This window comes from Prionailurus bengalensis, chromosome B1 (assembly GCF_016509475.1).
Source record: "Prionailurus bengalensis isolate Pbe53 chromosome B1, Fcat_Pben_1.1_paternal_pri, whole genome shotgun sequence".
Classification (NCBI taxonomy): domain Eukaryota; kingdom Metazoa; phylum Chordata; class Mammalia; order Carnivora; family Felidae; genus Prionailurus; species Prionailurus bengalensis.
The window spans coordinates 201,221,436-201,235,077 of NC_057344.1; the positions used below are offsets into that span (position 1 = coordinate 201,221,436).

Genomic DNA, 13,642 nt, shown 5'->3' on the forward strand with positions numbered 1-13,642 from the left:
GCCTGGGGCCGTGACGGTGGCCGGGCAGAGGCTGGGGCCTCCCTGCCCTCAGGGTGTCTGCCGGGCACGGAGCCCGTGTGCTTAACAGTTTCCCCAGCGGGTTCCAACAGCCACACGGGTATGGACACTGTCGGACCAGGGGGTGTCCAGGTATCTTGGTCACCTCGGGCCACCGTAACAAGATGGCGCAGACCAGAGGGCTCACGCGGCAGACATTCCTCCCTTCCCGGTTGTGGGGACCCTGAGGTCCGAGATCAGAGCTCCAGCCGCTCCTGAGAGACCACGCCCCGCTCCCACATGTCCATCTTCTCCCCGGGTCCCCACATGGCAGAGAATGAGCTTTCCTGTACCTGTTCCTCTACTCATTAAGGCCCCGGCCCTATGGCATTAGGACCCCAGCCTCATGAACTCGCTTCAACTTAAGTGCCTCCGTCTAGGCCCCATCTCCAAATGCAGTCACGTGGCGGGTAGGGCTTCAGTGTATCCATTTGGGGGGACGCAGTTCCGTCCATAGCACTGGGTTTCATCGCAGCCAGGGACCTGGTCCTCTGTCTGCAGTGGTTCATGTCCCCTCCACCAAGCCTGCCCGCTGCCCTGGGGAGAGGGGGCCAGAGGGCAGGCACTCAGTGCTGGGACCTCAGGACTCCAACCAGGCCTTTCCACGAGGTCTTTGTGTCACTCGGTGTCACGGCTTCTGTGACCACGTGTTGGCTGGCTGGAGCTCTGGACTGTGTAGAATGCGCACACCTGGCCTTGGGGGTCATCACACACAATGGCCTGGGCTTTACCAGTGGAAAGAGGCCCCAGCAGCAGAGAGTGGCAGGGACAGGACACACAGCCCCCGGTGATCAGGCTCTGTTGAACTTGGACAAGACAGGGGAGGCAAAGAGACAGTCAGGGGGTGGAGGGAGGACCCTTGGGCAGAGGGAGGACTCTGGACACCTGGTCACACTCTTTTCTTTGCTGTCAGAGGCTAAGAGATTCTCAGACAAAACCCAAGGAAGTGTGCTTGTGTCTCAAGTGTGGAAGGTGTGTGTGTGTGTGTGTATGAAATGCTGAAGCAAACATCTCCAAGGACTGCAGACCCCTGGTAGCCTGGCCCCCATGGACTTTTCCAGCCTCTACACTCAACATCTCCCTCATTTGGGGAGAAGGATCTGGCTGCCTTCTCTGTCTCCTCTCCCCGGATCCTTCTCTGGGGTCCCACACTGCCTGTTAACGCCTCACCCTTCCCACCCCACCACCCCGTCCCTCATCCACATGGCACTGATTCTCCCTAACCCTTGTCTCAACCTCTCAAGACCAGGAGCAGACTGGGAGCAGGGCTGGGTCCTGCTCCTGGGACGGCCCCAGTGCCCGGGGCTGGGCCACACTGCCGGGCTGTGTGACCGGGGGCGGGGTGGAGGGTGGTTTTAGACCCCGGCCTCTCTCCCTCCTGTAACCTCCCCCATCAAGCAGAGGCCCTGCCCTTGGGCTCGTCCTCCTGGTTTTTGACTCAACTGCGGTCTGAGATGTCACTGTCTCCCAGCAGACCCCGTCTCTTCTATCCTGCCCTACCACCTGTCCCTCCCTGCGTCACCCCCACCTCCCTCATTTTGCCCCAGGAAAATGCCTCTTCTCCGTCAGGTTGGCCGGCCGCCCCGCATAACAGCTAAGTGAAGCCTCGTGTGGTGTCCTAAGCGCTGGGCCCGAGGGGAAGTGGGAGTCCCTCAAATAATGTGGGGCCCGGAGCTTCTAACACTGGCCTTTTGGAAGCACACGTGCCTGAAAGATCAAACCGTGTGGCTTGTCCTTGGTGCCGGCAGGAGACAGGAAGGTCTTGCCGGGAGAGTCACCTGCCATGTCCCGTGGCTTATTTCCATTTCAGAGTTTGTGCAGCGAGGCAAAGACCTGGTTAAAGCGTCGCTGGTCAACCAGGCAGAGGGGACGGCGAAGCTGAAGCGGGCTCAAGAAGAGGAGCAGAGGGGCTTCCTGGCCGAGGCACAGCTGACCTCCGACCCGGCCGAGTTCCTCCAGGTGAACCTGCTCCTGACTCCCCACCATGTCCACGGGCACGGCCGTCCCGGGAACGGCCACGCAGGTTGAGTGCTGGGGCTTGGTCCTCATGACCGAGCCAGGAAAGCCAGACGCGTTGACATCTGCCAGGCACGAGGTCAGCTTCTCGCCTCCACGTGTCAGCCCGGTGACCTTGGCACGTCCAGGGGCCCCGGGGACCGTGCCTGTGAGGCTGAGTCGGCAGGACCAGGGAGGTGGCCACGCTAGAAAATGCCCTTGTCCTGACGAGGAAGGGGATGAGGAGACTCGCCGACAAGAGATAAGAGGTCACTGTCCTTGAGGGCAAGGAAGTGAGCTGTCCCTGGCGCGGGCTGAAACAACCCGGCTCAGGTTCTCAGAGGGAAGAAGACCCTGCCTTTGCCCCTGTGTTTCCCCGCTAATGGCCGGGGTGGGGTCTGCTTGTCCTTCCTGCACGGTGGTCAGGCCGTTGGGCACTGGGGCTGCCTGGAAATGGGTTGGAACACCGACTCTGCTGCTAGGGGGCCAAGTGACCTTGGACGCATCACTCGCCCCCCCCCCCCAGCCCTCAGCTTCCTCATCTGCACACTGGGAGTAATGGCACCTACCTCGTGGGTTGTCAGGGTCCAGCGAGACTGCTTGTCTGGTCCCTTCTGCTCTGCATTGGCCTGTGGTGGATCTCATCTCTGTGCTTCCAGGGGGATCGAGGGACACTGACCCGCATGGTCACAGGCACGCACCGCCCCCCCCCCAGGGGCACCTTGAGGGCAGCGGCAGCTCCCCAGTGAGGAGCCGGGAGAGGAGACCCTCGAGAACAGAGGAGAGGCCCTGAGGTCCCTTTAAGGTCCAGCTGCCCCCTTCCTCAAGGAGCCTCCTCCCAGGCCCCTCCCAGCCCAGTAAAGTGGGGTGGGGGCTGTTTCTGTCCTCGGGAAGATGCATCAGAAATAAGAGTGAGAGAGGCTGGGGTGCCTGGGTGGCCCAGTCGGTTAAGCGTCCGACTTCGGCTCAGCTCATGATCTCGCGGTTCGCGGGTTCGAGCCCCGCGTCGGGCTCTGTGCTGACGGCTCAGAGCCTGGAGCCTGCTTCCGATTCTGTGTCTCCCTCTCTCTCTGGCCCTCCCCCCATTCATGCTCTGTCTCTCTCTCTGTCTCAAAAATACATCAACATTAACAAAATTTTAAGAGTGAGAGAGGCTATGACTGTACTGGCCCCTCCGCCGACATCGCATGGCACAGGCTGCCCAGGACCTCAGCCCAGGCCAGGCACACGCTGGTGCTCAGGAGACATGGGTGTGGGAAGAACAGGTTGGACGAGTGTGTAAAAGGAGAGATGAATACCCAAGTGAATGAGAAAACGGATAAATACGTGAATAAAGGAGTGAATGAATGGATGAATGGATGAATGCAACTCTCACCCAGACCCAGTGTCCTTTCTTTTTCTGGTCTCTGCCCCTCCCTGTCAGCCCAGCTCCCACTCCGCGCCCCCACCAGGGCCGGACGGATTCATACCGCCTGGTCCCAGCTGCAGCGGCTCCTAGAACCCCAGTAGCGTGGGTTCCCCCGTCTTCCAGGGAAACTTCCTTGTCCTTAAAGACTCAGTGCACATGAGTTTTCCCCTGTGGACCCTCCCTGAGAGGAATCTTCCCCTCTGTCGCTATGACCTGCCATGCCTCCCTGATCGTGTCTGGGACCCCCTGATGCACCCCTGTGTCTGCTCCCTGCCCTTCTCTGGGCTCCTCAGGGCGGGGCCCAGCCACGTGGTCAGGGTGGGCCTGGCTGGTCACTGACCACACTGACCTCTCATGGCCCGTCTGGACCGGCCCTGCCAGGCGGTGGGCTCCACTGGGTGGTCTCCCAGAGCCTGGGTGGTGGTCCCCAGCAGTTCAGTCATAGAATGATGTCTGGGTGGCTTGTGGCCAGGCGACCAAATTTGCAAACTGCAGCCACGTGATATCCCTGTGCCTCTGGTTTCACGTATATACATTTTTTGAAGTTTGTTTATTTATTTGGGGTGGGGCAGGGGAGGGGAAGACAGAGAGGGAGAGAGAGAATCCCAAGCAGGCTCCGCGCCGACAACGGAGAGCCCAATGTGGGGCTCGAACTCACGAACCTCGAGATCATGACCTGAGCCGAAGTCAGACGCTTAACTGACTGAGCCCCCCAGGTGCCCCTCCTTGTATATAAATCAGGGATGGACATCCTTCAGATCTGAGAGGCAGGGGTCCTTTGTTCTAGAAAAAAAAAATCAGCATTGTCTCGTGGGATTGATTCAGCCCCTGTTTTTCTCACAGGCTTTTCATGAAGTCCTGGAGAGACAGAGGTTGGCCCAGAGTTACCTGGAGGAACAGGAGGACGTCAGGACCACCGAGGCCATGGCTGTGCTCTGCCAGGTATGTGGCATCACGGGGGGACCTCCAGAGAACCCTCAGGATCTGCGTGTGCATGGGAATCTCACATCCTCCAGCCCGGGGCCCCAGAGATGCAGGTTTGGGTCCAGCTCCGGCCCTCCGGCTGGGCACACGCCCACCATGGGTCCCTCCCCAACTCATATACCAGAAAACCTTCCGTTTTCCGTGGAGCTCAGGGCTCTTTCCTCCAAGTGTCCCTAGAGGCAACAGCCTTTGGAAGTGAGTTCACCCAGGATGCAAAGTAGGCCGGCTTTTGTGGGCTTCGTCAGGGTAGAGCCGTGATGAGGAGGGAGCGCGAGGCCTGGCTCGGAGTGCCGGCACCCCCCCCCCCTTTCTCACTGGACAACCTCATGCAGTTCCAGAGGAGCGGGGCGGGGGGATCCCCGCTTGCCTGGAGGGCTGGCTTTGGGAGAACAGGCGTGCGCACGCGCCCTCCGGAGTGACAGGGGCTCCCAGGGATATGGTGATCACTGAGACACAGAGCGCCTGCCTCGGGTACACACCCTGAGCTGCTGGAAAGGCAGAAATGCAGACATGTCGTCGCAAAGGAAGTCGACAAGTGCCATCGTGATGGGTAGCGCGTGAAGGGTCGACGCCAGACCCAAAGTGCCTGGGTCGGCGTCCTGGCTCTTCCCCTTCCTCGCTGTGTGGCCTCCAGACTTCCCTGGGCCTCTCTGGTTCCCTGTTTCCCCGCCTGGGCTATGGGGACAATGACAGCCCTTCTTCTTGGGAGTGGCGTGAACACCGAATACGCGGGGGGTTGGGGGGGGCCCTGAGGCAGCCGTGGGCATCTGGGACACACCCCCTCGGGGCTGGCTCCCCTTGTAACATCCTGCTTTTGGGTACAGGGAGGGGGCATGAGGGATGCCCTGGGGTTCAGGCCAGGTCGAAGACAACTGTCTGCAGGAAATGATGCCTGAGCCAAGCCTTAAGGGAGGAGACAGGCCCTGTGGACGAGGAGTTGGGGGGACATCCCAGGCCCAGAAAAACGTGTGAAGGTGGGAAGTGCAAACCCGCACCGTCGTGGCAGGTATACTAGGTGAATAGGGTCTGTATGAGTCAGTTCAGCTGCCGTAACAAAGTGCCCCAGACAGGGGAGCTTAAACAGAGGATGTATATATCATCGTATATACCATTCTGGGGGCCAGAAGTCCAAGATCAAGGTGGGGGCGTTGTTGGGTTCTGTTGAGGACCCTCTTCCTGGTTTGCAGATGGCCGCCTTCTCACTGTGTCCTCACTTGGCCTTTCCTCTGTGCTCATGGCGAGAAAGAGTACTCTGGTGTCTTCCTCGTGTTAGGACATCAGCCCTGTGAGCTGAGGGCATCTCTCATAACCCCACTTAACCTGCGGTATCTCCTTGAGGGCCATCTCCAGGTGCAGTCACATTGGGGTTAGGGCTTCTGTATTTGAACTTGGGGGACACAATCCTATTTATAACGGCATCCCCCCCAAATTTCAAGTTCCCCTGGAATCTCCGAATGTGACCTTGTTTGGAAATAGGGTCTTTGAAGATGTAATTGGTTGAGATGAGACCATAGTGACTGAGAGGGGTCCTGGATCCAATGACTGGTGCTGGTGACTCCAGCACCGGGGGCCACCAGAGCTGGAGGAGGTGGCAAGGACCCTCCTGTAGAGCCTCTGGAGGGAGTGCTGCCCTCCAAGTGCTGCCCGACACCTTGGTCTCTGCCTTCTGCCTTCACAGCCGTGAGAGAATCCATTTCTGTTGTTTAAAGTCACACGGTTTATGGGATTTTGCTATGGCGGCCACAGGAAACTGATACAGAAGCCGATCTTTGTTCCAGGCAAGCTACTGTCTTAAGTGCTGTCTGAGTATTTGATCACTTAATCCAAATGAGAAACCTGTGTGGTGAAAACTGCATTTTCCTTCCTATGCAGATGTGGAGCTGGGAAGGGTTCTCTCGAGACATGTGCAGGGTGGGATTCAATTAGTCAACGTCCCAGACCCCCCCAGGCAGGAAACGAACAACCTTGTCAGGACTCAGATCCCTGGGCGGGGAGTGAGAAAGCTGAGTCCCAGGCCCGCCCTGGATGCTAACAATGCTGTGTGACTTGCGTTGGTTACACAGCCTCCCTGTGCTGGCCCCACCGTCCTGCTCAAGTTCTAGAGTCAACGAGTAGTGAAGACGGGATTTAAAAGAAGGCCTTGTACCTCCGGTGCTGATGTTCTTGCCACGAAGCATGTTGCTCAGTGTGGGGGCCGTGTAGTCGTGACATCCTGGCTGTGGTGCCAGACGGCCCGGGTTCTAACCCCAGCCAGGCTGTTCGCCAGTTACGTGATCAGGAACAGCCTGTCTGACTTGTGCCTCGGTTTCCTCCATCCCAACGACATTCCGATGCGGCAGAGTTTGAGAACCACTGTCTTGGAGGGGGTGGGGTGGTCCAGTGAGCTAACACTCGTGGGGCAGCTGCTCTGAATGCCCCGCCCCACGGCCCCCGACCCCCCCTCCGGCAGGCTGACACTCCCTCTCTTGAGCTGGGATGGGAGGCGAAGATCTTTCAACCGAACCCACTTTCCTTCTCCATAAAGCAAGGACGAAATGCCCGCCGGTCGTTGCTGCCGGAGGAACGGGCAGTGGGTACGGAAGTGCCTGGCCAGTCTCCGTGGCTGCCAGGAATTACATTCGCTTCGATAAAGGTCTGTGGTGACACCGAAGTGACCACAGCCCCATGCCTCCAGTGGCGTCCTTACGACGTTATGCATTTGGTTTTCCTGCGCTTGGGTCTGGTTGCCGGGCCTGTGAGAGCTCGGGCTGAGATTAAAGACCCCCTTTATTCTAGCATCAGGAGAGGCTGTCTGGTGCGAACCAGGCGTGACACCTGCTGGACTCTGTGCCCCGTGAGGCGGTCCTTGGAGACGCACGGCACGAGAAGGCGCTTGACTCCGTGCATCTGCGTAGCTGCTTGTAAAGGACGTAACCAAAGTCCTGCGCCGGCTTGTCTCCCAGAGTTAGTCCAGCCGTGCTTTCCTCGCATCCATTGTTTTCAATGTTTGTTTATTCATTCTGAGAGAGAGCGAGCGAGAGTGAGTGAGGGAGGGGCAGAGAGAGAGAGACAGATTGAGAATCCCAAGCAGGCTCCGTGCTCTCAGCACAGAGCCCGACGCGGGACTCAGTCTCCGGAACTGTGACATCATGACCTGAGCCGAAATCAAGAGTCAGACGGTTAACTGACTGAGCCACCCGGGTGCCCCCTCAGACTCTTTTTATCAGCTCATGTTGAACCCTTTGGTTCCAGATAACTTTGGATTCTTTTATGTTCCTTCATTGTGGAAATCGTTGCCTTTGGTTATTGGGAACTGCTTTCCTGGTATTTCCGGAAGGAGAGGTCGAAGCCCTCAGGTGGAGTAGAGAGAAGCTGAATGAGCCGGTTACATGCTGGCAGAGCCATTCCTCGCTGGGTGACCTCGGGCTCAAGAGCCTTAACCTCTCTGAGCTCACCTCCTCGTCTGCAGAATGGAGACGGAGAACGTTATCAACCATTATGGCAGCAGGAGAGCAGGGCTGGGGCCTAGGGCCCAGCACACAGTAGGTGCTCAGTAAATACACCTCCCTGGCTACCCGACTGCTGAGCACACTGAGCAGGGGGTCTCAGGCCCCAGGCTGAGGAGCACGGCTCTTGCCGCAGAGTGTGAATCTGGCTTCCTTGCTGACTCGTGGGGGAGTTTGTTCATTCCTTTTCGCTCAGTATTACTGAGCCCTGTTTTGTGCAACCTGGTCAGCCGCAAACCAAATAAATAAAGTGCTCATCTTTGCAAAGCTCCGGAGCCAGCGACAAGCTCGGGGATCCAGCAGCAGCGCGGGGGCCAATGCGGCCGCCGGCGGGAGGGCAGGGGAGCGGAACGTGGGCCGAGGTCGGACAGCCTCCACCCGCAGGGCCCTGCAATCCATCTGAAGACATCTGCACTGACATCGGAGCAGCACGGGAAGCCACTGGCGTGTTTTGAGTAGGGAAGTGACTTGGCTCATGTTTTGCGAGGATCCCTCTGGCTTCTGTGCAGGGAAGGCCCTGTGGGGGGGGGGGGGGGGGGCAGAGGTGGAGGCGGGGACCTGGGGACGCATTGCGGTGGTCCGGGCAGGAGACCGTGGGGGCCTGCACTGGGATGGCGCGGGTGGGGGCGGCGAGAAGTCTGGGTCGGGCTCTGTTTTGACGGTCAGCATCTCATCTCCTTTGTTCCGACGGGAATAATAAGCTTTCTCCACAGGACTAGCTAGTCAGAGGCTTAAACAAGCTCGCACATTCGTCAGGCCCGTGGTGAGCATTCAAAACATATTATCGCGACCGCGGTCGTCATCACTGCCTGCCCGGGAGGCTGTGTGAGCACAGAACATACGCAGGACATGATGCGCCTTGCGGTCTGGCTGGCTTTTCCGCAGACCCAGGCACCGGGAGTTGTCATCTCCCCTCTCTGGGCAGGACGTCGATCATGATGTCACGGGCACGGAGGCTGTGCGATAAATTCAATGACCACCTGAGGGTTCTCAGGCTGCGGAGAAAAGCGCATGTTTCTAAATTCTCGCCATCGCTCGGCCTTTAAACAAATGGCACATTCTCGGTGAGACTGAGACAGTGGCCGCTGAAGAACACGTCTCGGTGCTTCGTGGAGAGACGGCCGGAACGAGCCCAGAGTCGTCCTGGTAGTGATGGGCACACGGCCGGGCTGCCACCGTCCCCTTCCAGGGTGCCGCGTCGACCTACTTGTTGATTTGGATCTCACTCCGGGCTGTCCCACCCGTGCTGGGTCTGCTGAGGAGTGCGGTGGGACGGCAGCCTGCCCAGCCTGAGCCCTCTCTCAGCTTCCGAGTCTCCCCCCAAGAGTCCGGGCTGAAGAAAATAAAAGCAAAAATGAAACTGTCCTCAAAGAAGGCAGCAGTGATCATTCTAGGCGCCCAGTGGGGAGCGTTTGGGAGGAATCCCCAGACACCCTCAAGCCTGACACCAAATGCAAGTTTGGGGGTCCCCAAGTCCTCGAGAAGGACTCCACGGAAAGCTGTTCTGCCCACGGTTACGGTTTATTCCGGCACAAGCATGCAGAGCACAGTCGGCGCGTGGGGCAGAATCCAGGGCTCCCATCCCGACCCTTTCAGGTATCCTTTCCCGCCGAGCGTGGACGGCACTGACCCCTCGCGGCATCACGCGCTGCGTGTGGCCGGCCACGGAAGCCCGCCTGAGCCGTGGTCTGCAGTTTACCGGGGCTCAGCCACGCGCACCTGCCTGACCTCGAGCCCCAGCCCCGCCGGAGGATGTGCTGATGCCACATGGCCAGCTCTTTGCTTCGAGGCTCAGGAGTGGCTTTTAATTTCGTGCTGTAGCGAGCATCGGTACTTTAAAGTCCGCGTCCTATAATTACGCCCCCGGGGGTACCTGAGGGCTTGTTTTTGATGTCTGTTGTCTGTGGGGTCTTTGGTGATGTTGTCTTATCTCCTTGTGTGCCTCTTTGTTTTTTTAGTATATGCCTTATTCCAAACGTGTACATTTATTTGTGAAAGTATTTTCAGGCATACAGTCATGTCCTCCAAAGAGGATTTGCCTTTGCTTCTGCCAGATGACTGGGCCTCTGGGGTTCAAGGTGACCTTAATTTGAGGTCAGGGCCTGAAATGTCCTGGGCCACCCCCGTGAACTGACTCTGGGCTGCAGCTGTTTAAACCAGTCAGAACCTGTTCCCTTCCATTGCATTCATGGTGGAGCTTTTTGGGTTCTGACGCTAAGCATGGAATGACTTACCAGGACCCACCCCTGGGGAGCCATGAGCTCCCTTTTGAGCTGGTGGCCATCAGAAGTCCTATCAGGTGCTCAGCTGTCTCCCCTGGATGGACCCGCTCCCCATGGCTAAGCACAGCCCCAGAGCTGGGCACGCTTCTCTGACTGTGCCTTCTTCACGACCTCTGCTCGTATTCTCGCTGTCTTGTTGGCTCTTGGGACTTTCATGATCGTTTAATAAGCCTTTTGTCCAGCTCTGTTTTTCATTCCTTCTCAGGGGAGGATTGGTCCAAATGAGCTGTTTGTCCATTATCGGTAGGCTCTCTAAACCTTTGAAAGGCTGTGGGTCACTTATGCCCCCGTCGTGATCACTGTATTCTGAACAAACTCCAGCTTGGCTATGAGCTCCTTAAAGCAGGACATTCATTGGGTTTAATTAACACCGACTTCAATTCAATTTAATTTCTATTCATTGAACACACCAGGTATGACCTAGGTACACCATTCCAGGTGCTGAGAATATGTTTATTTTTCTTTCAAAAAGAGAGTATGCTCTCCTTGTAGCATACTGGTTATGAGCACGAGTCCGACCGTCCAGTGGCCAGGACCCACTCTCTACAAACCATGTCCAGTTACTTTCCTGATCAGTGCCTTAGTTTCCTCATCTGAAATAATGGTAGTTATAATAGAACATCATCATTGCACTGTTACAAGGATTGAAAGAGATTATACAAGAAGAGTGTTCATGGCATCCCCTGGTATATGGTAGGAATTCATAATTATTACCAGTTATAGCGTTTTACCTGCTGTGTGCCAGGCGCTATGTCAGGCCCTACAGATGCTTATATAGTAAGACAAGACTGTTAAGAAACTTCCTGGTCTCGTCCTTGAGAAGGACAATGACACAGCCAGTGACCACAAAGGGAGGCAGGTGCCAGAGGGGCAGCAAAGGAAGGGTTCCTCTTTGGTGCCCCCCAAACCATGCTCAGGTTTGATCATTTGGTGGGGGGACTTGTAGGACTCAGCACAGAACCCACTTATGCTAAATTTCAGTGAAGACATTCAAAGCAGAATCGGCGAAGGGAACAGGTGCACGGGGCGAGCCAAGTCCAGAAGGAACCAAGAGCAGGCTTCCAGAATCCTCTCCCAGTGGAGCTGTGCATAATTCCACCCCTGCAGTGTGATAACCTGTGTGGAGTGGTGTCACCAGGGAAGCTCTCCTGAGCTTAGGAGTCCAAGGATTTTGAGGGGGGGGGGGTCAGTCACATGGGTGCTGTTTACCTGGTCTCCACCGACATTCCAGAACCCCAGAAGGAAGGAGGTGTTCAGCCTAAATCACACTGAGTCCAATCAAACCCTGTAGTCAGGAAGGCCTTCCCCGAAGAGGAGACCGCAACTTGAGTTTTGGGACATGTGTGGGGAGTTCCTAGGCAGAGATTGCAGAATGGGCATTGGACATCACGTCCATGCGTGATACATTCAGGTACTGAACCCAGGTGTTTGGTCCAGGAGGACGCAAGATGTTGGTGCGATCTGAGTATCATGTGGCCCCCGCTTGCAGAGAACTGTGGTTTGGGGGAGGGGTGACAGATAAATTGTGGTTTCAATGCCCTGGGCAGCTGACCAAAGAGCTGTGGGAAGCCAGGGTCAGAGACAGCCACGTTAGTCTGAGCCACCCAGGGAGTGCTTCACAGAGAAGGGGTTATTTTGCAGGGGTTTTGCAGGATGAAGAGGAGTCCACTCCAGGAATGAAAGTGTCTGGATTTGGGACAAGGGGAGTGGCTTGAAAAGGCCTCTGTGTCGTGAAACGTGCCACAAGATGCCATTTATGTGGATAACTCACATGAAAGCCACATTTATGAACATAATATGTAGTGAGGGTGTAGAAATCCAAGCTGGAAAGAGAGATGTTGAGGTCATGGGGATGGATGTCTCTGAGGATGCTGGGAGGGATGGGGAAAAGAACGACAGGAGGAACATAAAGGATTCCAATTTCACCTGTAAACTTTAGTATTTTTAATCTACAAAAAAAAAAAAAGATCTGAGTGGTGGAATCACAGGTGTTTAATATATTATCATACATGTGTTTTTTTGGTTTGCCTCAATTTAAAGAAATACATTTTCGGGAAAAGACTGGAGTGGGCGAGGTGGGCTGAAGGGAATATAAGGGTGGAAAGTGGGGCAGGACCTCCCAGCAGCCCTGCTAGGTGACCCTGATAGCGACCGGAAGAGAGGGGTTCCAGGTTATTTGAGCTGGAATTATAATATGATCTGTGGCTTATGCAAATAACCGGCCTAAGTGTGGGGGGTGGAGGGAGGCTGAGAGGCCAGGGGTGGTGAAAATAATCTGGAGGGAGGTTCAGAGGGGTCACCAGAGAGTCAGGGCCTGTGGGGCAGAGGGCAGGACTGGGTTGGGGTGAACGGGCTGGAAGGCAGCAGGTGTTTCCTGTGTGTGTGTCTGTGGCTTGAGAGCTCCCTCCGCTGGGTTTGCTGTCTGTCTTATGGGAAGCCCACGGCCCTGCCCAGGGTGAGACCACGACTTATAACTCCATCATGTGGCTCTCGGCTTCAGGAGCTGTACCGCAGCACCATGGAAACATTCCAGAAGTTTGTGGACGTCCTGTTCCTTCAGACGCTCCCAGGAATGACTGGCCTGTCCCAGGCAGACTGTGAGAACTTGAGGCAGGAGGTCCAGGAGAACACAACCTGGCAGCTGGGGAAGTCCGATCGCTTCCGGAAACAGCAGTGGGAACTTTTCCAAGATCTCCTGGAGCAAGACAAGCAGGTGGGTATTTTGTAAAACCAGGTCTGGGGTCCGCATGTTTTGCACTTAGGAAGAATAATGAGAGATTTCGTCCATGGAGCGTCCCCTAGTGCCCGTGTTGGGCACGGTACCGAGATTGTGCTTGCCAGCCCCTGGCCGCCAGGGTGGGCCGGAGAGGAGAGCAGAGGCTGAGAAGTCACTAGATAATGTCTCTGGCTGATCCATCAGGAAGGGGCAGCAATGCCTGTTCTCTAGAACGACGGGAGGCCGGAAGGTGGCTTATAAGGGAGTGGACTTGGTCATGGGGGGGAGGCTGCTATACACATAGAATTCCCGCTTTTCAGTGCAAGTCTGTTTCAATATTAAAACCACGTATAAATGTGGTAGATAGAATAATGGCCCTCGAAGACGTCCACATCCTAATCCCCAGAACCCGTGAACCCGTCACTTAACACGGCAGAAGGGACCTTGCCGAAGTGATTCTATTAAGGGTGTTGAAATGGGGAGATTCTCCAGGTGGAGCCACCAGGTGGCCCCAGTGTAATCACAGGGTCCTTGTAAGAGGGAAGGAGGAGGGTCAGAGACGGAGAATGAAAAGTAGTGACCTGAGCAGAGGTCGGCATGATGTGGCCACGCACCCAGCGATGCAGTCGCCTCTGGAGGCTGGAAAAGGCTGGGTGCGGATCCCCCCCACGCAACCCCGGAGCCTCCAGAACTGTAAGGTCATGATTTTGTGTTG

General features: G+C 56.5%; 1 protein-coding gene across 5 annotated transcripts in view; it reads left to right on the top strand.

Moving 5' to 3' along the window:
- Positions 1-13,642, top strand: part of EVC (EvC ciliary complex subunit 1) — a 72,714-nt gene that overhangs the window by 34,793 nt on the left and 24,279 nt on the right. For all 5 annotated transcript variants that reach the window (XM_043572999.1, XM_043573000.1, XM_043573001.1 and 2 more), the window contains 3 exons: positions 1,868-2,016; positions 4,304-4,402; positions 12,712-12,924. In XM_043572999.1, coding sequence (XP_043428934.1) covers positions 1,868-2,016; positions 4,304-4,402; positions 12,712-12,924 — 461 coding nt within the window. The remainder of the gene's footprint in view (positions 1-1,867; positions 2,017-4,303; positions 4,403-12,711; positions 12,925-13,642) is intronic.